General features: G+C 41.0%; 1 protein-coding gene across 1 annotated transcript in view; it reads right to left on the minus strand.

The window, feature by feature from the left end:
* FBN2 (fibrillin 2) overlaps window positions 1-26,046 on the minus strand; it is a 526,098-nt gene that overhangs the window by 248,938 nt on the left and 251,114 nt on the right. The window contains 5 exon segments of the mRNA XM_030191959.1: window positions 3,679-3,804; window positions 5,206-5,328; window positions 12,347-12,472; window positions 12,620-12,745; window positions 14,429-14,557. Of these exon segments, the coding sequence (XP_030047819.1) occupies window positions 3,679-3,804; window positions 5,206-5,328; window positions 12,347-12,472; window positions 12,620-12,745; window positions 14,429-14,557 (630 nt within the window).

The raw sequence follows: 26,046 nt of genomic DNA on the forward strand, positions 1-26,046 counted from the left end.
TACTAATATATATATATATATATATATTGGTTGAGGAAGCATATCTGGGGGCAGAGAGTGACCGTGTTTCTGATAATCAATTAGCACATCTACATTACTGTGCGCTAATGCGCTAACTGATAAGCGCAGAATTAGCACGTGAGCCCTTACTGCCTAAAACATGGGTGGCAGTACATAAGAACATAAGAATAGCCATACTGGGTCAGACCAGTGGTCCATCTAGCCCAGTATCCTGTTTCCAACAGTAGCCAATACAGGTCACAAGTACCTGCCAGCAGAGGCGTAGCCAGACCTTGATTTTGGAGGAAGCCTGAGCCCAAAGTGTGTGTGGGGGGGGGGGGGAATGATGACATTTTTGCCCCTCCTTTCCACCCCCTCTGCAACCCTACATATAACTGGGCTGGCGGAGGTCCTGAAGGCCCGCCAGCAGAAGTCTTCCTATGGTGATACTCAGCACCACCCTGGTGCGCATGCTCAGTTTTAGTGAAATTGAGCATGCGCGAAGCTTGCGCATTCTCAATTTCATTAAAACCGAGCATGCGCACGAGGGAGGAGGAAGCAGGGAAGACAGCATGGAAACAAATATCACTGCAAGAAAGCTTCTGCTGGTGGGGCTTGAGGACCCTTGCCAACCAAGCCAGCAGACTTTGGAGGCCCAAACCCAAATTAGGAGGGGATCAGGCACCCAAGGCCCCCTGTGGCTATGCTACTGCCTGGCAGAAACCCAATTAATAGCAACATTCCATGCTATCAATCCCGGAGCAAGTAGTGGCTTCCCCCATGTCTATCTCAATAACAGACTATGGACTTTTCCTCCAGGAACTTGTCCAAACCTTTTTTAAACCACATCCTCTGGCAAAAGTTCCAGAGCTTAACTATTCTTTGAGTGAAAAAATATTTCCTTCTATTTGTTTTAAAAGAATTTCATGTAATTTCATCAAGTGTTCCCTGGTCTTTGTACTTTTTAAAACAGCGACAAATCAATTCACTTTTACCTGTTCTACAACATTCAGGATTTTATAGACCTCAATCATATCCCCCCTCAGCTGTCTCTTTTCCGAGCTGAAGAGCCCTAACCTCTTTAGCCTTTCCTCATATGAGAGGAGTTCCATTCCCTTTATCATGTTGGTTGCTCTTCTTTGAACCTTTTCTAATTCTGCTATATCTTTTTTGAGATATAGCAACCAGAATTGAACACAATATTCAAGGTGAGGTCACACAATGGAGTGAAGAGGCATTATAATATTCTTGGTCTTATTTTGCATCCCTTTCCTAATAATTCCTAGCATCCTGTTTACTTTTTTGGCTGACGCCACACACTGAGCAGAAGATTTCAGCGTATTGTCTTCAATAATGCCTAGATCTTTCTCTTGAGTTGAACCTAGCATCAGGTAACTATGATTCGGATTATTCTTCCTAATGTGCATCATTTTGCATTTTTGTCTACATTAAGTGCCCTATTTACAAAGGTGCTAAAAATTAGCATGCGCTAACCATGTAGATGACCACAGGAATACTATCCGCCTTATTTTCAAAAGAGAAAGATGCCCATATTTCGACCCAAATCGGGAGATGGGCGTCTTTCTCCCGTGGGCGCCAAATCGGTGTAACCGAAAGCCGATTTTGGGCGTCTTCAACTGCACTCCATCGCGGAAACGGCCAAAGTTGACGGCGGCGTGTCGGAGGCGGGACTGGGGTGTGTTTATCGGCTGAGGAGAGATGGGCGTCCTCGGCCAATAATCGAAAAAAGAAAGGCGTTTTTAGCGCAAATTTGGTTCACTTTTTTGGACCCTTTTTTTTCACAAACAAGTTCCAAAAAAGTGCACTAAATGACCAGATGACCACTGGAGGGAATCGGGGATGACCACCCCTGACTCCCCCAGTGGTCACTAACCCCCTCCCACCAAAAAAAAAAACAACTTAAAAAATTTTTTTTCCCAGCCTGTATGCCAGCCTCAAATGCCATACCCAGCTCCATCACAGCAGTATGCAGGTCCCTGGAGCAGTTGTTAGTGGGTGCAGTGGACTTCAGCCAGGTGGACCCAGGCCCATCTCCCCCCTACCTGTTACACTTGTGGTGGTAAATGGGAGCCCTCCAAACCGCCCCAAAACCCACTGTACCCACACCTAGGTGCCCCTCTTCAGCCATAAGTGCTATGGTAATGGTGTAGAGTTGTGGGGAGTGGGTTTTGAGGGGGATTTGGGGGTCTCAGCACCCAAGGGAAGGGAGCTATGGACTTCAGAGGTAGTTAACTTTTTTTTATTGTTACAAGTGCCCCCTAGGGTGCCCAGTTGGTGTCCTGACATGTAAGGAGGACCACTGCACTACGAATCCTGGCCCCTCGCATGACCCAATGCCTTGGATTTGGTCGTTTTTGAGCTGGGTGCCTTCGGTTTCCATTATCGCTAAAAAACGATACCGCCCAGCTCAAATCCGCACAAATCCAATGCATTTGCCTGGCACACACCGTATTATCAGAAAAAAGATGGACGCCTATTTTTTTTAGAAAATACGGTTTGTCCCGCCCCTTCACGTACCTGTTCTCGGAGATAGACGCCCATGGAGATGGGCGTTCACATTCGATTATGCCCCTCTATGGGCATCTACACAGTTAGTGCACGCTAATTTTTAGTGTATGCTAAAAAAGCTAGCGCAACCCTAAATTTAATTTGCCATTTGGATGCCCAGTCTTCTAGTTTCCTAAGGTCTTCCTGCAATTTTTAACAATTCACACGTTTTGACAACTTTGAATAGTTTTGTGTCATCTGCAAATTTAATCACCTCACTTGTCGTTCCAATTTCCAGATCATTTATAATACGTTAAATAGCACCAGTCCCACTACAGATCCCTCCTCACGCACTAATTGTTTTTAATGGTCGCATGCTAATGGCAAAATTAGTCCATGGCCACAGTATTATGGTTAAGCCATATTGATTCTTCTATCCTGATGGAATTGCCATTAGCCAATAATATGGTTTTGAAAGTAGAAATGGTTTCCAAGGTTCTTGGAATGTTTTTTGACACTATTTGTCTTTAACACTTCAGGTCAATGAAGTCAATATTTTTCAAACTACATCAATTAAGAAGTATTTGTTCTTTGTTTGTTGAAAAACATTTCTCTAGTTTGGTCCAGTCTGTTTTACCACATTTAGATTACTGTAACAGTTTATATTGCTTATTATCAGCTCAGGTGCTTTCCCGTTTACAGGTTTTGAAGAACAATGCGGCCAAGTTGATTTTTGGCAAAAAAGATCTGATCATGCCACTACTTGTTTAATGAGTTTGCACTGGTTTCCTGTTAAAGCTCGAATATCTTACAAATTTACAAACTTTTTGATGGTTTATGCCCAGATTGTCTAACAAATGTATTTGCTTTTCTTTTTTTTTATTTTGTTTTTATTAAATTTGAATTACTTATACAACTCAAACAGAGATGAATAACTGGAAGTTTGTAATATTACATTCAAATAATTCCCTTTACATACGGTGAAATAATCTAAATTTCATCGACCACAACATAGGAAAACAACCCTACCAGATCCAAGAAAGGAAAATCAAATAAAATCATATTGTATTTGCTTTTCTAGAGATGGAAGTTGATGTCTTCTTTATTTTCCCCCTAAACGTCAGACAGTACATATTTAATCCTATATTCTTGGCACTTTTGAGTACCTACCAATACAAGTTTTCATGTCCATGGAAGCCATGAATCCATCAAAACAGAGGCAGCGGTATTCTCCGGGAATATTTGTGCATTGGCCCCCATCACAAATGTCAGGGTTATCTTCACATTCATCAATATCTGGAGGAATTTTAATTACAGAAAAAAGTTATAATGGAAAACTTTGTCAATCTGAGATGCATAAACACCTGACATATCAAAAAAGACCAATAGTATATACAATTAAATATAGAAAGTTAGTATGGTAGCACTGTGATAGAAAGAAGGAATAACAACAGCCTGAATATCTTTTGATTATATGCTATAGATTCCAGCAAAGCATTTATGTGGTTGTTGGTGGTGTTGACTGCATAGATGCTTTTTACAAATCCCACAGTGGTACTACAGATAAATTCAACCTATCTTTGGCTAAAAAAGTGGCATGATTTCGGGTGGGCTGAGGATGGTGCAAACATAATGCATTTAGCAGTGAAAGTCACCCATTAAGGAGGTCATTTTATAACTAGGCACCTATAATTAGATGTCCAGAGACACCTGGTAGGAGCCCAGTCTATAAAAGAATGTAAACACCTCCGTTCTTTTATAGAATATTAGCGTAACTGGCTATATATGCATGTATATGCTTAGGCATGAGCACTTAGGACTGTCATTAGAGCCCAACTGAAACCAGGATCTTCGGTTTCTGCTGACACCAAATTTGCGACCAAAATTGTCTGCTTGGCTTTGGCAGAAACTGAAACTGGCCCCTCGCAGTTCCCACTTTCTCCCCTCCCCAGTAGATCAAGAAAGCTCTCCTTCCCAAGCCCACCCCACCTCCAGCAGCATCCCCCTTTCTGAGTTCCTACCCCGGCGGCAGCCACCTTCCCGAGCCCACCCCCCTAGTTGCAACCTCCAAAATGGCCTACCTTGTCGTTGGTGGGTAGTGGGTACAGAAGCATCCCCACTTGCTCCTGCTCATGGTCAGCCTTGGCAGCCATTTTGACTGAGCAGTGGCACCAGGAAGGAATGAGTGGGATTTATTTCTGCCCCCTAAGAGGCCACTAGCTCACCAAACCTTTATTCAGTAGGCCCGGGGAGGGCCTACAGGTGGTGGGTGAGATGGAGGGGAATGGACTGTGATCACGATGTGGGGGGAGTTTTATTACAGAGGAGCAGAGGGATGGGACAGTTAAGATCCTTATCATGTAGGGGGACAGCGGAGGGAGAGATGTCAGATTGCTGGGTAGGCTTGAGCCCAGAGTGAGTGGGCCTGTGTGATTAATCATGGAATTAAATTTTAAATATTTTAATCCCACGATTAAATTTTGTTTGCATTAAAATCTTTGATGCAGTAATCACATTAATAACCTGCTAAATGTCCACCTCTAATTATTAGTAAACATGCCTGACTGCATAAAATAGGACCTATGGAAGAAAATGTGCACTACTGCACGTTAGTGCATGCTAATGTGGTATTAAACTTTATCTAGCCCAAAATATTTTATGCAACAACATAAAGTTTTTTCTTATTTCCTTCCTTACCTGTACAAGTCCTCAAGTCAGGCATCAGAGCATAACCATCACTACAACTGCATTCATAGCTACCATCTGAATTAGTGCAGTGGCTGTCACAGCCCCCATTCATAATCAGGCATTCATTGATATCTGCAGGGAAAGAAACAATATTTACACCAGCAATTCTTCAGAGACCAAAACATGGAAAGCAAATTCAAAGGGTTTCATTATTTAACTAGGAGATATCACTAAAACCCGCAATCTTTGAACTTTAACTTTTCTTCTGTGTGTTTAACCTTTATAACCCAATCACTTATTTCCACAGGAAAAGAAAGCATGAACAACAAAAGTTTGTAGGACACTTTTAAGAAATATTTACCCCTATTCTTTATAACACAAGACAGAGCACAGAACGGGAAAGCAATGACACAAGCCATAGCACAACTGAAATGATTCAAGTCAGACAATGGTATTTGAACAATTCTAAAGGGAATACAAGGTTAATTTCACAACCCACCAAAGAATATATTCACAATATGGTAATGAAAAACATATAGTCTATTATTGAAAACAGGTTATAATCATCTTATATTAGTCCACAATATTGGGGGAGAGACAAGGCACATTAAAAATCAAAAATCAGTATTTAAATTTCATTCGGAGACTAGGGGAGGGAGGTTCACAGGATTTTACAATTACAATTGAGGAGTAGTTGTCACTACTATTTCTGAATTTGAAAATGGAGTGATTACTTTCTTAGAATCCAAGAAAGAATTTAAATGTGATGGATCAAAGAAAACATACGTATTTCACTGAGTTCAGTTTCACAACACACTTGCATGGAAAATTCAACCAAAATAATCCCCCCAATTGAAACACAACAGGGAGTAATTTTTTGTTACTTTGGATATATCTGGATATATTCTTACTTTAAAATTAAGGAAAGTTTCTTTTCTATGTCTGAAAATTTGTTTTAATATCCAATCCCTATTTGGCTGTAACACAAATGTAACAATAAGAGTTGCCGATTCCAAACCCACATTATCTCCTTCTATTATTTGCCAATCTATACACCAATACATGTAAAACCAAACAATTCTCCACAATACTCTTTTAAACACATTCAAATAACATATATCTGGCAATCTTTTACATCAATGTGTGGTCATAGCTCTTTAATCATGTGTTAATCCACTGCTCCAGAGTCTCCCACAAGATTCAGCCTTGCTTCAAATCAGACTCATTGAATCACCAACTTGTAAAATAGTTCTGTCCTTTTTTTCAACAAACCATTGTAACGTTAGTGATAAATCTTGAATAACCATTGATGATATCAGTCAGCAACATCCAAAACTGTCCATTTTCACCATTAGCAGTATCATGTGTTCCAGGTATATATATTTTTTGAAAATGTGGTTACATTTGTATTAGAGTTTCAATCTCTCCGATTCTTATAGTATTCCACCATACGACCAGGACCCAACATGCTCATGTTTCGCTATAAAAGCGTCATCAGGGGTCTTGAATTTGGCTCATCCAGGTGGTGGAGTAGTCAAATACCAGCGATGCGGTGGTGAGCTAGAAATGCGTTTGGGAGAGCATTTCTAGCTCACCACCGCATCGCTGGTATTTGACTACCCCACCACCTGGATGAGCCAAATTCAAGACCCCTGATGACGCTTTTATAGCGATTGTTGGGTCCTGGTCGTATGGTGGAATACTATAAGAATTGGAGAGATTGAAACTCTAATACAAATGTAACCACATTTTCAAAAAATATATATATCTGGAACACATGATACTGCTAATGGTGAAAATGGACAGTTTTGGATGTTGCTGACTGATATCATCAATGGCTATTCAAGATTTATCACTAACGTAACTAACGTAACGTTGAAAAAAAGGACAGATCTATTTTACAAGTTGGTGATTCAATGAGTCTGATTTGAAGCAAGGCTGAATCTTGTGGGAGACTCTGGAGCAGTGGATTAACACATGATTAAAGAGCTATGACCACACATTGATGTAAAAGATTGCCAGATATATGTTATTTGAATGTGTATTGAAAGAGTATTGTGGAGAATTGTTTGGTTTTAAATGTATTGGTGTATGGATTGGTTAATAACTATGGGTTAAGGGAATGGATTTTATTTTAGGAAAATTGTATTGATCTATTAATAAAGAAATATATTTTAAAATGTTAAACAGTTACCAGTGAATAATTTGTAATATAATGTGTAACTAATTATAGAGTTGAGACCTAGATTGTAATTGTGCTTCTATTATTTGCGAGAGATTCAAAGTCTCAAAAATTGGTTCAGTTCCTTCTGGAGCAAGTTGCCCACCTGAGCTTGATTTTTTTATATGGTTGTAAGTAATAAATATTTGAAATTGGTGGGCAAGCTTGTTCTGGTATCTTTAAAATATCAAACATATATTTCTTAAATGTCAGCAAAGGTGCAACCATTTCTTGTTTATGAAAATTTATTACCTGTAGAGTCTTTGATCTCTGTTGATTTTCTAAGTTTTCAACTTTACTTTGTAACAGTTTGTTCTCTTTTATAATATTTACTTGAATCTGTTGGGATAGTTTTATATCCTTAGCATTCTCCTCATATTTTTCTTCAATAATTTTAATTTGTTTTTCCATTTTTGAAATAGTTTCATTAGGGGTTTGTACTTTCTGTGATAATAACACCAGTTTTGGGTAAAAAGATGATTCCAAAGTCAAAAGGGCGTCTCATATTGTTTCAAGGGTAATGGTTGAAGGCTTAGGAAAAAAAGAAGACTTAATTAGTGATAAAGAAATGAAGCATTCTTCTCCTTTTCAGAAGATGTTCGTTCAGAAATGCTGTCGCCATGCAGGTCGTCACCCTTCTCCTTCGGGGCGTTCAGCAGTCGATTGCAGGGGTCTGGCCATGCAGCAGGGATTGCTGCCCCCACTTCGGAGGGTGTAAAACCCTGTACAGAGACCTCCTGCTCGGCGGCTGGCATTGGCGGTGGATACCTCAATTCAGGGCTGAACGACATGTTAGCTTCTAGTTGTGGAGGCATTTCACCTTTCTCCGCCTCCTCTAACAGTGAAGATCCACAGCTCCCCTGTATTCCTGATATCACGAAGCGGTCCATTGTCCCTACTGCTTGAGAGGCAGATGTCGCAGGGCCTGGCCTTTGTTTGCCTCTCCGCTTGGGCATTTTTAAGGTAAAAATTATTTTCAAAGTAGAAAAATCTGTTTAAATTCAGGAGCTGCTTCGATACACTCCCTTCAGGTCGCCATCTTGAATCTCCTCCTCTTCGGCCCCTATTTACAAAGCTGTGCCTGCGGCTGCCGCACAGTAATTCCAACACAGCCCATTTAAAGTGAATGGGCTGTGTCGGCAGTACCACACCTCCAGTCAGGCTTTGTAAACAGGGGGGTTTGTATGAGAACACTAGAGGTCTATAGAGAGATTTTCAAGGCCTAGGGTGAGCAATGCCTCTCTACCTGGGATCTGAGTTCTGCAAAGGGTCACATTTGATATTTTTTCTCATGCTGCAGATATTTATTCATTTGGATTTAGGTCATAACTTTTTTAGTAGTAGCTCAAGGTGGGTTATATTCAGATACAATAGGTATTTCCTTGTCCCTGGAGTTTGTACCTGGGACAATGGAGGGTTAAGTGAAGTAACTTCTCTGTTTGTCAGCCTGTGCCCTAACCACTGGTCCCAGTAATAAACAAACAGTTCTGGAGATTTAGACCTCTGCATAATTTGTTTCTAATTATTCGAAATACAGGCCAGTGGCCTTTATTTTCTCTCAGATACTAAGAACCTGTTAAGGCCCTTATTTAAAAAGACCTATTTGTGATACACAAATGTAAATACCATCATACAAATATAAAACCCAATTTTAGAAAAATGGTATTTACACTTGAATATCCACAAAATGTTTAAATTGCAAGGGGGGATACTTTGGTGAGGTGTGGGTGAAACCAAAATCAACATTTGCATTCCCTATTTCACAACGGGGATACATTTATGTTATGTTATTTATTTATTTATTTATGCATTCTTGTATCCCACCATTATCCAAAAGCAAATTTTGGTTCAAAGCGGCTTCCAAATTACATTTTGGTGGAGTTACAATAGTGTTGTGCAATGTGGAGAGGGCATCTATTGTTCGTGTGGTTATTCATAGAGTTTTTGAAGAGATACATTTGAAGAGGAAAAGGTAGTGGTAGCTTTTGTGTTTTGGTGATGTTTATTCATATAGTTACTGAAAAAGTAAATTTGAAAAGAAGGCAACGATATCTTTGTGATTAGCTGTAGAATTTTTTGAAGAGGTAGGTTTTCATCTGTACGTGAGCCAGTCAGTGCATCAGGATTTACACCTTTGCTTTTACACATATTGGCCAGCTCTTTATAGGAGGGATCAAGGGAGGTATCCTTCATACTGCATCACACGCCTTAGTGAATACTGTCAAGAATAGGAGCCAACGTTTCAAAATTATTGGGTGTGCTAAGTAAAGTGCAAAGAACCCCTCCCTGGACACATACAAGTAATTTTTTCAATATTAGGGGTGCTCAACCACCCACAGAGCTGGCTCCTGCTGTTGGGCACCTAACTGCTGCTTTTAGGCACTCACATTTATACCTGCAACAGAGCGAGCATAGGTGGTGGCGTCTAAATATAGACACCTAATTGCTGTGTCACACTAGTATTCTACAACAAATAAGGCACATAGATTTGCAGTTACAGAATACTAGCTGAGTGCCTAGATTTTGGGTGCCTAACTTTTACCACCCCTTTATAAAATCGTCCCCTAAGGACTAGATTCTACAAATAGCACCGAAAAATATGGCATGGAAAAAATGCACTTAGCATTATTCTATAACCCGCGCCTAATGTTAGGCATGGTTTATAGAATACGCGTAGTGCCCGGACCCATGACTAAATTTAGGCGTGGCCATTTACACCAAGTAAAACCTGGTGTAAATACCGGCACAAGCGGGTGTATTCTGTAACAGTGTGAGTAATTTCTAGAAACACCCATAACACATCCATGCCCCTCCCATGTCCACACCACCTTTTGAGATCTGAACAGAATAAACTTAGAAAGTTGCGCACGTAAATTCTAAATTAGTGCCAATTTGTGCCAGTAATTGCTTGCCATTGGCCAATTATTGGCCCCAATTGGCTTGCTAGACAATTAAGTTGTATGTGCAAATTGGCCGCACTTCCAAATTTGTGTGTACAACTTTAATCACCATATATAGAATCCAGGGGTAAATGTATAAAATATGAACAGTGCACCACATAGAATTAGAGGATTAGAGTTGTAAAATGGATGCTTCCGCTGCATTACCACCACCACATAAATGTGCATGTCTGCCAATTCCAATCTTTGATTCAAACTATAATGGGCCTCAAAAACATAAAGCCATAGTTTTACAACTATACAAAGTTCTGACAGATACCTAAAAGAGAATTAGATATCTATTGGTCTATCTAAAAATCCATAATTCTTTTATTGAATTTTCACAAACCTGAAATGTCAATCTAGTTAACAGCTGAGAGAAACCAGACATATAAATACTTTCTCCCTGGAAACAAGTGAGGCATTAACTATGTCAACATCCAGCTGTGCCTACAAGATTTTATAAATTTTATTCACACTGGATGTTGCTGGCATGCTGCTTGAATATTAAGGAGTATTTTTACCGAGCTGAAGTAAGCACCAATGTATGCTTACTGCAGCTTAAAATGGTATTTTGTGGGGTTTGCTGAGGAGTCCCATGATACCTTTGACATGTGCATGCATTACCGGCGCACTAAAAAGTGAAATTAATTTTTTCACTAAGGGGGTTGTATAGAGCTGTGTCTAGGGGCAGACAGTGGGTGCATCTATGTAAACTGGTTAGTGCACTGGCTTCATCTAAAAAAAACAGGTTGCAGTAGAGGCTCATGCGTTAATGGCCATGCACTAATGGGAAACTTAGCATGTGACCATTAATGGAAAAACCTGAAATTCGGCCATTTTATCCCTGCAGTAAAAATGGCCTTAGCATGCAGGAAAGAACTTTTTACCACAGTTTGTTAAAAGGGCCCCTAAGTTACGCAAGTAACTTTCCTATCTTTCTTTCCAATAGTCACTTTACATTTGACATAAAATAATGTAAGTAAATATTTTGTTCAAAGCAAGCAGAGGTACAAAAGTAGACAAATGAGGGGTAAATATTCAGCCGGCGTCAGTCAGTGCTTTTTTTGGATGGTGGCGGCATTATGTCCTGTAAATCTGTATCCAGTTGGCAGCCTTAACCTCATAAGTGCTGGCAGTAGAATTAGAAAAGGTGCAGAGAAGGATGATGAAAATGATAAAGGGGGTGGAACAACTTCCCTATGACGAAAGGCTAAAGCGGTTAGGGCTCTTCAGCATGGAGAAAAGATGACTGAGGGGAGATATGATAGAGGTATATAAAATACTGAGTGGAGTGGAACTTTGTAAGTCTAAGTGCTTTGAAAATATGCCTCCATGTCACTTTCTGCCGGATTCTATATAGGTGGCTCAAAGTTGGGTACCAGGATTTGTTTGTGGATCCAAGATCTACGTGCAACTTAATGAGGAAAGGGGTGCAAGTTGGCCACTTAATTGGTGTTAACTGGTGCCTGATTGAAGTTGAACGTGGATTGCCCCTACGTGCTATTCTAAAATTTGGTGTCTAACTTTTCCCATGCAAACCTAAAAGGTGACGTGGCCAAGGGAGGGGCACAGGTGGGTCATGAACGTTCCCAAAAGTTAGGCGCCAGGTTATAGAATATTGCCGATCCACACCTAAATTTGGGTGCCGGACTTACACCTGTTTCTGTTATGTGTAAGTCTGGCACCCAAAGTTAGGCACAACCTGCACGCTATGCCAGTATTCTATAAAGTTCGGGCACCCTTTATAGAATAGGGGCTCATTAAGGATCTTTTGGGCACCTAACTTTCAGTACTATAAACAGAATTCCCCCCTTTAGCTCCTTTTGTTTCTGTGATTCAGTTGAAAACAAAGTTTGTGCCTTAATTTGTTTTTTTGTTTGTTTGTTTTTTTCTGGTTAACAAATCACCTATCTATTGCTTTCCAACAATGCTACACTTTTTCATTTATGGTACAGTTCAAATAATGATTTCAGTAATGGATACCTACCAATACATCCCTGTCTGTCTTCAGTAGCCTGGTAGCCTGTGTTACACAAGCACTGATATGTTCCAATCATGTTAATGCACTTGCCATTTCTGCAAAGATTATTACTCAGGGGGCACTCATCAATATCTGCGGGGCAAAAAGAACATCAATGAGTTTTCTTTGCAACTAAACATAAGTATGTATTATCAGGTTCTAGATTCTAACAAAGTAATTCATATCACAGAATTGATTCACTAGATGGAGACTATCACACAGCCATTAGCTGGAACTCACCTACACAAGCTTCGCCTGATGGAGACAATTCATGTCCCAGAGGGCAGTCGCAATGAAAGCTACCTTCTGTATTCACACAAACACCCCCTCTGCAGAGGAGGGGGTTCCGTTCACACTCATCAATGTCTGGAAGACAAAAGAGAATGAAATGCAGTGCAAATTTCAAGAGTGAAAACACAACAACATTAATGTTAACAACCATGGTTTACGTGGAAAAGGAGGGTAATTATTGAGGTACCTACTTTCCTTGTGTAAAGTTATCAACTGTAACCTCTTCCACATCAAAGTTATTCAACAACAATACACCTGACAGAAGGAAGTAATACTTTTACACAGTCAAACTAATCTGTACAATGTTAATGCTTGATAGACTTCTTGATAACTACCCTATTACCGGTAAACTATCTTCACCGTTTCTATTTTATTTCCTGTCTCCTACATTGAAATGTCATTCTTTTCCTTTCTTTGCTCTTGAATATTTTTTTGTAAACTGTTTTCTTATTGTATTGGGAAAGGCACTATTGGGCCGATATTCAGACCGCAGAAGTTAGCCCAGCGGTCATGGCTAAAAACGGATATTCAAAGCCGGGCCATTTCCAGTGACTGGCATTGAATATCCGGTTTATTTTTGGACGGTTAGAAGATAGCCAGCTATGTTGGAATTTAGACTTTTTAGCTGGTTATCCTCTAGCCAGCCAAAGATATCCCACATATTCACGCAGCCAAATATAGCCGCTAAAGTGGGGCTGAAAATCAGTAGAAAGCCGATTATGTCGGCCAATATAACCGGCTATCTGCTAGCCGCTAACCGGTGATATTCAGCAGGACATAGCTAATTATCCCCCTCTGAATATCGCTGGACAGCTGGTTATGGGGCATTTAACCGGCCAGGTGCCGATCCTGGCCGTTAAATGTTTTTGAATATCGGGGGGGGGGGGGGGGGATCAAATAAACTAAATGATAAATCATAAACTTCTACAGTCTGTGTCCTGCAAATGTTAAAAGATAAATGAAGATTTGGCAACTCTAGTACTGTATATCACTTTATTATCAAATGCTGTGAGTACAACGTAAGAGGGAAGGAAAGACATCTTAAATACCAAGTTAAATTGCAATACTTTGGTTATAACATGTATTGTCCTATGACTCCATTGTAACTGTCAATATGTGGTTGGCATGATGGCAAATTGCCAACCAATGTTTAAGCATGAATGACTATAACCTACACAGAGTGGTGGGTGTGGCTCTGGCTGCCTTGTTGGGAAGTCTTTATCTGTCATCATTTACTGTGTGATAAAGGTCATCAGTATATTAACAAGCAACAGTGTGTATTCTAGAAGTCCATTTTTGTGTTCGCAAATTAACAACAAACTCCTGCAGGATTAATGATCATGCTCACTTGACTTGAAAGAGTGAAATATGGATTCTCTAATATACTATACAGGAGCTTGAACCTTCTGTTATTCAGAAAGGAGTATTGTATAAACTGTAATTTCTGGTTCATAAACTGCTCAATTGTAGTCATCATTAATAAGGAGTAGTGGTTGATTCCCAGCTCGTCATGTAGGACTTTGTTTCCTCTGTGGTGAGAAGACAGAGGGGAAATCACTCACACGATGACAAGCAGGGGGCACATGGTCAGAGCCTGAAGCACTATTTTGACTTAAGTGTTTCCAACTTAAACAAATACAATCTGTTTGTAGTTTAATCAAACTGTGTGTTTTGCTTGCCAACTTTGGTGTCCTTGAGCAGCTGATTAAATACAGTAGAAAGCTTGGAGGCCCGCACCTGGCATCAGGGAACACTTACCCATGCAGTTCTTCATCATCATGAAACCGCTCTCATAGCCCTCAAAGCACTCGCATTCAAAGCTTCCCGGGGTATTGACACAGGTACCACTTCCACAGAGGTCAGGAGAAATACGACATTCATCAATGTCTGTTTGTAACAAAGTCATCGGAAAAACAACAAAGGTTAGGAGATACTGGACTGTGGTCTTTCGTGTGGCAGGAGAAAAAAAGCAAAAAATGAGAACTCTCTCAAAAACAGTCAGTACATAGCTGATTGAAATCACAAAAGATACCATAGATAAACCAGTGATGCAGATGTAAATACAGCAAATGTGTTATATCAATGGTCTCTGCAGTTAAAATAATCCGACTCTACAGAGTAAAATTTTTGCAGGCTCTGTACTTGCTTGGAATGTTAATTGAGGGGTCCTTTTACAAAGCCACAGTAGAAAGTGGCCTGCGGTAGTGCGAGCGAATCTTTGGGTGTGCGCTGGGCTATTTTTTTACCGTGCCTTTTATTAAGGGGCCGGAAAATGGACGTGAGCTAAAATTGAAACCAACATGTGTCCATTTTCGGCCTGAGACCTTACCGCCACCCACTGACCTAGCGGTAAGGTCTCACACGCTACCTGAGTGGTAAGCATGTAGCACATGCCAACTGCTGTTTACCACCGGGTAAGCAGCCCATGGTAGAAAATTATTTTCTACCACAGGATTTGGCACATGCCAAATTCAGAATTTCCGCCCAGTTCACGCGCTAGCTGGGTGGTAGTGCCGATTTGACACTCGCTGTACGCATGTAGGCCCTTATGCAGCTTAGTAAAAGGGCCCCTTAGTGCAGCCTGCAAATAGATGCCAGAACAACAGGTCCACCTGAAGAAAGTTTTTAGCCAGGTGGCTTATTAATAATCACTGAAATATATTACAATTAAACAGTCATATATGGTCTCATCTCATTCCAGTAAGAAATACTATGCTTCTGAAATCTAAACTACAGAGCTAACTTGACCTGTAGAAAGAGAAATATGATTTGTATATTTATTGCCCTAGTACAGCATAGGTTCAGTTTAATAATTGAAAACAATTTGATATACCACTCTATTTGTGTAGGGCCCCATATATCACAGCTTTACAAAAGGGCCCCTTAGTGTTTTGAAAACATGCCTCAAAGTATCTTCATACAACAACTTACAAAAGTTGCAACAATCAGAGCTAAAATGCAGCTGTGTACATTTGCACCTGCTCCAGAGGTATGCGGTTGAAATATGCACATAGGTATGTGCCTGTACTTCAGGGCTCTGCCCATGCTCTGTTCAAACCATGCTACTACACATGCCTAGACATGAGTTGTGTAAAAATATACCTGTATCCTGTGGTGCCTCCCCCAGTGGTCATCAACCTCCTCCCACCCTAAAAAAAATTTAATTTTTTTTTTTTTGCCAGCCTCTATGCCAGCCTCAAATGTCATACCCACCTCCATGACAGCAGTATGCAGGTCCCTGGAGCAGTTTTAGTGGGTGCAGTGCACTTCAGGCAGGCGCACTCAGGCCCACCCCTCCCCCACTTGTTACACTTGTGCTGGTAAACGTGAGCCCTTCAAAACCCACCCAAAACCCACATATAGGTGCCCCCCTTCACCCCTTAGGGCTATGGTACTAGTGGAACAATAAAATCCTGCCAGAAAACATTTTTAAATTTTTATTTACATGTGTATTTAAAAGAAAATGTTTTCTGGCAGGATTTTATTGTTCCACAATTTAGGAATCAGTTAAAAAGATTCAAACAAGAAGAAAATGCTTTCTGGAAAGCTGATGAGGTGAATTTCCATTCTCTGCTCCCAGTACTTCACAAACCAGTTTTAGTAAATCACGCTGCATGTGAAAGGGTTCGCCTACAAGTTTTACTGTGTAGAAAATAAATTAATCTTTGTTCAGTGGTAGCTTTTGAAATATTATAGTAACAAAGTTTCAGATACTGGCAGTATACAATGTTTTGATTTATGGCTTTAAGTATTAAATTTAAATATTTATATATGCAAAGTGAGCAAGCGTCTTTAACAGTTGCGCCTTGCAAGACACAAGAACCTGTTACAAAACAAATTACCTTTTGTATAAGTGTATAGAGTTTTAGATAAACAAGTTCTCCTCTTATGTCATTTAAAATTATAATGAGTAGCAAGAGTGCGGTATTACTAATCAATGCCAATACATATATATAAAAATAAAGAAATCATTTATTCAAACCAAGATAAAAATAGTACCCAACGTTTGAATAAATAATTTCTTTGTTTTTATGTATGTGTATCGGTCTACTTCTTATAATAGATTTTTATATAGCAAGTAGACTGTTGCCTTTTTTGTTTTCTTTTTACTAATCAATGCCTACATTACACTACATTTTCTTCATTTTATCTAAAATATCATCCAATCCACGCTGTACACTATCGTAATAGCCTAGAGTAGTGGATGTAAAAAAAAAAAGGTTGCGATTGTGGTTAGTATATGCTTTGAACAACCACTTTATTCTTTGACATATGATACATATCTAATATCTAAATTTAATAAAAGGTATTAACTGTAACTATTTTATTTTTACTTTTTTTTTTCTGTGTTGTCAGACAATTATGGATGTAACCTCCACCCCTGGCCCCACCCCTAATCCCGCCCCTTTAGCCTCCCCAAACAGTTGGGCCACCGACCGCCTATGGAGCAGTGCATGGGTAGTTTCGATGTGGGGGAAAGCAACTGTGGGGATGTTTTGAGTGGGCAGTTCCAGGATGTCGTTTTGTGAGGGAAAGTTTAGAGATGTGGGGTTGTTGTGGGAGTAGTAGTTTTAGGGGGGGGGTGGATGCTGCTTATGGGACAGTGGGGAAATTGGCGATGGGGCAACTGCTGGGGTATGTTTGAGGGTCGGGCAGCTTGTAGGTGGTAGAGTAGTTGCAGATGATAGATTTTGGGTGGGGCAGTCTGGGAGTTACTTTTGGGTGCTAGGGACAGTTTTGGGGTGAGTGGCAATTGCATGGGGATAATTTTGGGGACTGGGGCAATGTGAGCATAGAGATTAGGGGCAATGTGTGAACATAAAGATTACATTTGTGGGTAGTTGGAAGGTTGGAGTACATTTGAGGATAAGAGACAGTTGTGGGGATTGTATTGGGAGATGGAGGCAATTTGGGTTGCGAGGAGAACAGTTTCTAGAGAGTGGAGGAGCAGTTGCAAGTGAGATTGTATTGTGGTGGAATGAAGCAGATGATTTGTGGAGGATAATGGAGCAGTTTTAAAAGGAGTGGGGCAGTTGTGGAGGTAGTTTAAGGGCAGTTCAGGGTGATGGGGTATTGGAGGAGGTAGTTTTGGAGTAAGGCAATTGTAAGGGATAGGTTTGGGGCATCTGAGCAGTTTGAGTGGTGGGGCAGTTTCTGGGTTCTGGGGCAGTTGTGGGGGAAGGGATTTTGAGGGCTGGGACAGTTCTGAGGACAGTTTTTTGAAGGGTGGCAGCAGTTTGGGGGATGGTAGAACAGTTGTTGGGCCATAGTTTTAAGGATATACAGTAGGAGCATTTTGGAGGGTTTTGGAGGAGTTTACTGGGGTAGTTTGGGAGATGGGAGTATTTTAATAAGTGTTGGGGGAGTTGTCCAATGGTAGCTTTGTGGAGATGGGGGGTCAGCTGGGTGGTTAGTTTTGGAATGTGAGGACAGTTTAGGGGCAGTAGCAGTGGGAGTCTTGGGGATGGGGAGCAGTTTGTAGGTGGGGAGAGTAGAGAACAGGGAAAGGCAGTTTGAAAGGAGGAATTTCCTACCTGGTATGTTTCATTTTATCTTAGTTTTCATGCTGCAGAAGCTTGAATTGGTTTACCCATAGAAAAGCCTCAAGCCATTTTTTTTTTTTTGGGGGGGGGGGAGGATTATTTCTCTGGAATATCTGGTCTTATCTGAAAATAACTTGATGTGTCTTTTCACAAGTTTTTTGTCCCATTCTGTTACAATTTCAGAGAATTATTTTGCCCTCAGACATTCTCAACTGCTTTTGTATAATTCTTTCCAGCTTCCACTGGGTTGGAAAGAAAAACTATTCCAACACACAGTAAAGCTTTTAAGGTTCAAGACACAGCATAGAAAACAGAAATTAGTTTTGTTCTAATGACACTAACTGAATTTTGAAAACTTCTTTTATGCACATTCATAGATTCTGATGTACTTGCCAATGCCCCAGGCACTCAAGTGTTTTTTGATTTGTTTGGTTTTTTAACTTTCTTTGGAAAAATAATTTTGCCTGGCTAAAATTATTCATCACTTAAAAATATTTACCTCCTCCCTACAACAAGTAGGAATGAGATGAAGAGTTTGTTCCCTTTTTGTAAAGGAGAAACACATGAGACTAGTTTAAGGATTCTATAGTATGGTTCTATGTGGACTAGAGAGTTGCACGGGAACGGGGTTTGCGGGAATCCCGCGGAACCCGCGGGATTCCCGCAGGGACGGAGGCAGTTCCTGCGGGGTTCCCGCGGGGATGGAAGCAGCTCTGCGGGGTTCCCGTGGGGACGGAGGCAGTTCCTGCGGGGTTCCCGCGGGGATGGAAGCAGTTCTGCGGTCTTCTCGTAGAAGTGTAAGCTGCACCAGCCTCTCATCTACCGAATACCAATTTCTTTGAGTGCTGTCTTCTCCTCCTCTTCTTCTTCTTTGCTTTAACAGCACAAATGTGGAAAGTCTTCCATTAAGGAGGTGGTAGAGTCACAAATGATGACTGAATTCAAAAAGGCGTGGGATGAACACAGAGGATCTCTAATTAGAAAATGGACGTTATATAAAACCTAACCTTAAATGGCTGCATGTGTGTGGATGTGTCAAGTGACGCTTAGATGGCGACTCTGGCTGTGATGAACTAGGGCTGATACCTGGCAGACTTGTATGGTCTGTGTCTCATACATGGCAATCTGGTTTAGGATGGGCTGGAAAGGGCTTAGACATCAACTTCAGTGGCTGGAACATGAGGACAGTGCTGGACAGACTTTTACGGTCTGTGTCCCACAAATGAGAAGACGAATAGACTGGAGTGGGCTTCAACGGCAACCCCAGTAGTTGGAACATAAGGATAGGGCCAGATAGACTTCTGTGGTCTTTGTTCCAGAAACACGAAAGAAAGACCATAATCAAGTATATAATATCACACTTGTTGATTTAATGATGACTTGATCATGAGTGTGACTATTGGCAGAGTGGATAGACCGTTCAGGTCTATTTGCTGTCACTTACTATGTTACTCTTTGCTACCAGGCTGGTGCACAGACCTCAGCTCTGACACAGGCACGAGAATCAGATGTCACCTGACCTACTGGCGCGTGCATGTGGCGACCTCTCAGCACACAGTGCAAGTGAATTGGAGACAAGTCTTACATGTGCGCACCAGAGTGTTCCAACTTCCAACTTCTGTTCCTTCCTTGCCTACAGTGCTGTGGCTCAAATCCAGAGAGAGACTGAGGGAGCTAACTGGAATTTTCTTTTATGTACCATTAAAATTCTTACGGGGACGGGTGGGGATGGGTTAAATTCTTGCGGGGACGGGTGGGGACGGGTTGGGATGGGTTAAATTTTTGCGGGGATGGGTGGGGATGGGTAAGATTCCAGCGGGGATGGGTGGGGACGGGTAAGATTCCAGCAGGGACGGGCGGGGATGGGTAAGATTTCTGTCCCCGTGCAACTCTCTAATGTGGACACACTAGAAATCTAGGAGGGGGTACTTTGGGGAGGGGTGGATCTGAGTAGTTTGAGAATGGTGGGAAAGTTTCAGGCTTTTGTGTGGGGGAAATCTTGCCTGACCAATTTACTTCAATTCTTTGAAGGAGTAAACAAACATATGGACAAGGGGAGCCGGTTGATCTTGTGTATCTGGATTTTCAAAAGGTACCTCATGAAAGGCTACAGAGGAAATTGGAGGGTCATGGGATAGGAGGAAAAAAGTCCTATTGTGGATTAAAAACTGGTTGAAGGATAGGAAACAGAGAGTGGGATTAAATGGGCAGTATTCACAATGGAGAAGGGTAGTTAGTGGGGTTCCTCAGGGGTCTGTGCTAGGACCACTTCTTTTTAATATATTTATAAATGATTTAGAGATGGGAGTAACTAGCGAGATAATTAAATTTGCTGATGACACAAAGTTATTCAAAGTCCTTAACTCGCGACAGGATTGTGAAAATTTACAGAAGGACCTTACGAGACTGGGCTGCTAAATGGCAGATGACGTTTAATGTGAGCAAGTGCAAGGTGATACATGTGGGGAAAAAAGAACCCGAATTATAGCTACATCGTGCATGGTTCCACTTTAGGAGTTATCAACCAAGAAAGGGACCTGGGCGTCGTCGTCGATAATACACTGAAACCTTCTGCTCAGTGTGCTGCTGCGGCTCGGAAAGCGAATAGAATGTTGGGTATTATTAAGAAAGGTATGGAAAACAGGTGTGAGGATGTTATAATGCCGTTATATCGCTCCATGGTGCGACCGCACCTTGAGTATTGTGTCCAATTCTGGTTGCCGTATCTCAAGAAAGATATAGAATTGGAAAAGTTGCAGCGAAGGATGACTAAAATGATAGCGGGGATGGGACGACTTCCCTATGAAGAAAGACTAAGGAGGCTAGGGCTTTTCAGCTTGGAGAAGAGACGGCTGAGGGGAGACATGATAGAGGTATTTAAAATAATGAGTGGAGTGGAACAGGTGGATGTGAAGCGTCTGTTCACACTTTCCAAAAATACTAGGACTAGGGGGCATGCGATGAAACTACAGTATAGTAAATTTAAAACAAATCGGAGAAATGTTTTCTTCACCCAACGCGTAATTAAACTCTGGAATTCGTTGCCGGAGAACGTGGTGAAGGCGGTTAGCTTGGCAGAGTTTAAAAGGGGGTTAGATGGTTTCCTAAATGACAAGTCCATAAACCGCTACTAAATGGATTTGGGAAAAATCCACAATTCCGGGAATAACATGTATAGAATGTTTGTACGTTTGGGAAGCTTGCCAGGTGCCCTTGGCCTGGATTGGCCGCTGTCGTGGACAGGATGCTGGGCTCGATGGACCCTTGGTCTTTTCCCAGTGTGGCATTACTTATGTACTTATAGTTTTAGGGGGTGGGGCAGTTACTGAGGTAGTTTTGGGAGGAGGGGCATTTTGGGGAGTGCTGGGACAATTTCTAGGGTAGTTTTTTTTGGGGGGCGGCAGATAGTTTTGTACTTTGGGCAATGTGGTGATGGGGGCAGTTGTGGGTATAGTTTTGAAGAGTGGGGGACAGTTTCCAGGCCAGTTTAGGGCAGTAAGAGACAAGGAAGGAGAAGTTGGGGAGGTTGTTTTGGGGGTGGTGGAAGTTGTAGAAGAGTGGTTTTGTGAAGGGAAGTAATTGTAAGGGGGTTGTTTTGTGAGATCAGTTTGCGAATGGTGGGGTTGTTATGGCGGGAGAAAGTTTTTGGGATGGGGCAGCTTAGAAAGGCAGTATATCAAGGGTATGACCCTTTACCCTTAGGGGATAATGGGGCAGTTGAAAGGATAGTTTTGGGGTTTGGTGGTAGTGGGTAGTCGTAGGGGTAATTTTGGGTGTGTGTGGAAGTTGCAGGAGGATAATTTTTGAGATGGGGCAGTTTGGCAGTGGGGGGGGGGGGCAGTTTTTGGTGGAGGGGTGAGGGATACTTTTGAGACTTGGAGACAGAAGCATCTATATCTCTCATGTGAAAAAGTCACTGCCCAAATAATAACTTGTTGCACCACATTTAGCAGTAATAATTGCACCCAAACTTCTCCTATAATTTGATATCAGTCTCTCACATTGTTATTGAGGAATCTTAGCCCATTCTTCTTTGCACAACTGCTTTAATTCAGATACATTCGTAGGTTTCCATGCATGATCTGCGGTCTTGCCATAGTATCTCTGTGAAGAAACAGTGTGTTGTAAGCCTGTAAAATGTATTAGATATTTTCCTGCATTATGTCTTGAAGTGTATTTTTCCTATTTGGCCAGCAGCTGGTGTTTCTTTGCTGTAAAGCTGTTGCAGAGAAAATGAATGTTCTTTTCTTTAGTTTTAGCACACAAAAAGGAAGTAAGAAGCAGTTTATTTTTGAAATTTTCTTATTCTGGGCTCTGATTAGCCCAGGAGCTCATTTTCATCTGCAGAATACTGGCTTTTGCTCCAGTCTTAGACAGGAAGAAGAGAGAGACATATCTCTTTGCTGAGGCCCTGTAAACAGTTACAGTTGATAACTTGTGAGCAGCTATATATCCTGATCTTCCCAGGTACTTTTTAGAAAGTAAACAAATGTTTAGTTAGTATTATAATTGATTTATATTTCAGTTACCTGTTATCGTTTGGTGATATATTTCGTGTTCATTGTTCAATTTTTAAGACAGTAAACAATTTTCAGTTTATTGTCTCTTTGTCTGGACAATTTCCTTTGACCGTGGCATAGAGTTTGTGTAAAAACTTTATGGTGACTACTTCACCCTCATGGAAAGATTGATTCAACAGGGCTGGCTATAATCAAGCTTGGCTGTGTTCAATCAGCTGAATCTAATTATCAATTAAATTTGGTTAATTAGTTGATTGAGTAACTAAGGGGGCATTTACTTTTCACATAGGTGACATGGGTGTTGGATAACTTCGTTCCTTCAAGAAATGAAGTAATAATTTAAAAACTGTGTTATGTATTTACTCAAGTTCTCTTTGTCTAATATTACATTTTGTTTAAAGATCAGAAACCATTCAGTGTGGGAAGTCAGGAGGGGCCAAATGTCTTTTTTCACATCACTGTATTTGTCATTATTATGTATTGACTGTTTTGCCAAAAAATGTTTTATTTAAGCTTAAGACACCAGCAACAAAACAATTGTCAGCTGAAAAATTAATATTGAGAGATCAATGTTCAAAAAAAGCTGAGTTCCTAAATTTGGGCCTTTACGTTAGGTACCCAAATGTGTCCCCCCTACTTTCAGCCAAACCTATAAGCTTAAGTTTTCAGCTGAAAATTCATCTTAATTTAAGAGCTTACGTTTATAAATGTAGGATCAGATGCCTAATGCTGAAAATAAGTGCTAACTACTTCTTTTTCCCTGAACAAAATCCACCTCTCTTGCCACAGACATTTTTAGAATCCTAAATTTTGGTGTTTAATAAAATTTTGAGCATAAATGTAGGTACATGGGTCTTAGTAAACTTTCAAAGAGGCCAATTTAGGAGCCTAACTCTTAAAGTTAGGAGTTTCAGTACTTTGAAAATTGACACTTGAGTAATTTTGTTTCAGCTGTGTGTTTTCCTGTAGATATCAGGATTGAGATGGTTTAGCTGAGAATTGCTAACATTCACTGAAGTAATGACTGGAATTCCAGCGAGGACCCTAGTGGAGCCGATACGTCCAAACTGTCCATGCTCAAATCACTACTCACGCTTCCCTCAGTCTCCTGCTGACTCATTTTGAGGATGGGCAGATACAGCAAACCTACATCTGGGCGCAGTTTATAGAATATGCCCAACATACGTTTTGTGTGACTAGATTTAGTCACAGCCATTTACGCCAATGAATACCTAGTGTAAATGACGATGCCTAAACTACAGACAGAATGGGCATATTCTATTAACACTGTGTGTAAATTCAAGGATTGCCTGTGATCCTCCCCTGGCTATGCCCCCCTTTTCAGATCCATGCCTTAAATTTAGGCGCATTAAGTTACAGAATACGCTTAGACATTTGTGCACGTAAGTTCTAATTAATGCCAATTAGGGTCAATAATTGCTTGTTAAGTGCAATTATGGAGCTGATTGGCTTGTTAAGTCGAGCGCAAATCCAAAATAAGACTGGATTTGTGCAAGCAACTAAAGTCACACTATATAGAATCTTGGGGATGATGTCCAATTATCTGTAGATGGGGCAGGTGGTAACAATTATTGTTTTAATAGTCCTAAATCTTGGGTGACGCTCTATGAATCTGGTCTCTAAGGAAGCAATTCTCTAACTTTGTGCCTCCAGTTAGATGCATGGATGCAGCCTGTGGATTGCAAATTCTATAATATATAGAATGAAACCTTGAAATGAAGCCTCTGTAGGTATGTGGGTTGGATCTTCACTTGTGTGGTTGTGGCTTTGGGTTTTTTAAAATAATGATTTTTGATCATCTGATTTTGCATTCTGCAGGACCGGGCTCTGAAGCAGCTTTGCAAAACATGGCATGTTGGCGGAGGTCCTCGATGATACTAAAATTAATTGAGGCAGGCTAAGGATAAGTTTGGAATTTTTCTAAATTTTATTAAATAATAATAAAGTGTGGGATTAAAATACTGTGAAAACAAGTGAGGCCGATGGTGAGATAAGTGAGTCATCAGGAAGTGATCATGGCTGAAATGAGTCATTGCTGAGGCTTCACTTCACGGTTTCATTCCTGCTCACACACCACTTTGTAAGAGCTGCCAATTCTATAATGGCATCTGTACAACCAAGATGCTGTTATAGAATACTAGCATAAGTCCAAATTGGCATGTCTAAATTTAGGTATGACCATTTACACCAGTGTTTCCTATGTCCGATCCTGGAGTACCCCTTGCTAGTCAGGTTTTCAGGATATCCACAATGAATATGCATGAAAGAGATTTGCATATAATGGAGGCAATGTATTCAAATAGGAAACACTGATTTACATCCTCTCTATGGCAGGCGTAAATGGGTGCACCTAAATGCATCATGCAAAGCGTGTGACCTTTAGTATTCTAGAAGTTATAGGCTAGACTCAATAAACAGTGCTCAAAAATCGGTGCCAAAAAAAATTAGCACTGAGCGGCATTTCATAAAGGGTGTTCTGGGATGGGTATTCAAATTTGGGCGCGAGCATTTACACCAAGTGAAACCGGGCATATATCCTAGCGCTTAAGTTGGGCACGGATGACCCGAATTTTATAACACTGCATGCATTTTAAGGGAATGCCCATGTCCTTCTCATTGTTATGCCCCCTTTTCAGATCTGTGCGGAAACACAGAGGCTCTATTGAATAACAGGATGCGTAACTGTAGTTCCACGCTGATCTGCTGTTTTTGGGCTGTTTCAGCACCTTGCTTCCATTACAACGCCAATTTTTTGGAGTAGAAATAGTGCAGAATGTTAGGTGCCATATATAGAATTCCCTACCTAGAGCCTGCCCATGCTCCACCCATGTATACACCCCTTGCAGCTGGCAACCTTATAGAATAGCTCTTGTACATTCTTGCATGGAACTGCCAATTTTGGCACCTCTGATGCGCATATGTGGCACATAAGTGTTGACATCAAATTATGGAATCGCCCTTCAATTCTTTTAAGTACATATTAATCCCTCTGCCCAGTGCTTATAGATGCATCCATCATCTCGCTTATCTCCCTCCTCTCCGCACACTGTTGTCCAGGCCTAGCTGACAGCAGGAGAGTGGAGTTGGTGGCATAGCAAGCCAGGTGCTTCTCTAAGCCATTTATCCTGTTGTCAGTATCTCTCCTGTTGACACTACAAATCTGCAGAGCACCAGGAAGGTCAAACAACTGATCTGAGTTGTGAACCACTTAGACAGGTGGGACACTAGCAATAGGAAGAGCAGCTTAGAGAAGCACTAGGCCTACCCATCATCATTTGGGACTGGACCACAT

The sequence above is a fragment of the Microcaecilia unicolor genome, chromosome 2, assembly GCF_901765095.1.
Source record: "Microcaecilia unicolor chromosome 2, aMicUni1.1, whole genome shotgun sequence".
NCBI classification, from domain to species: Eukaryota; Metazoa; Chordata; class Amphibia; order Gymnophiona; family Siphonopidae; genus Microcaecilia; species Microcaecilia unicolor.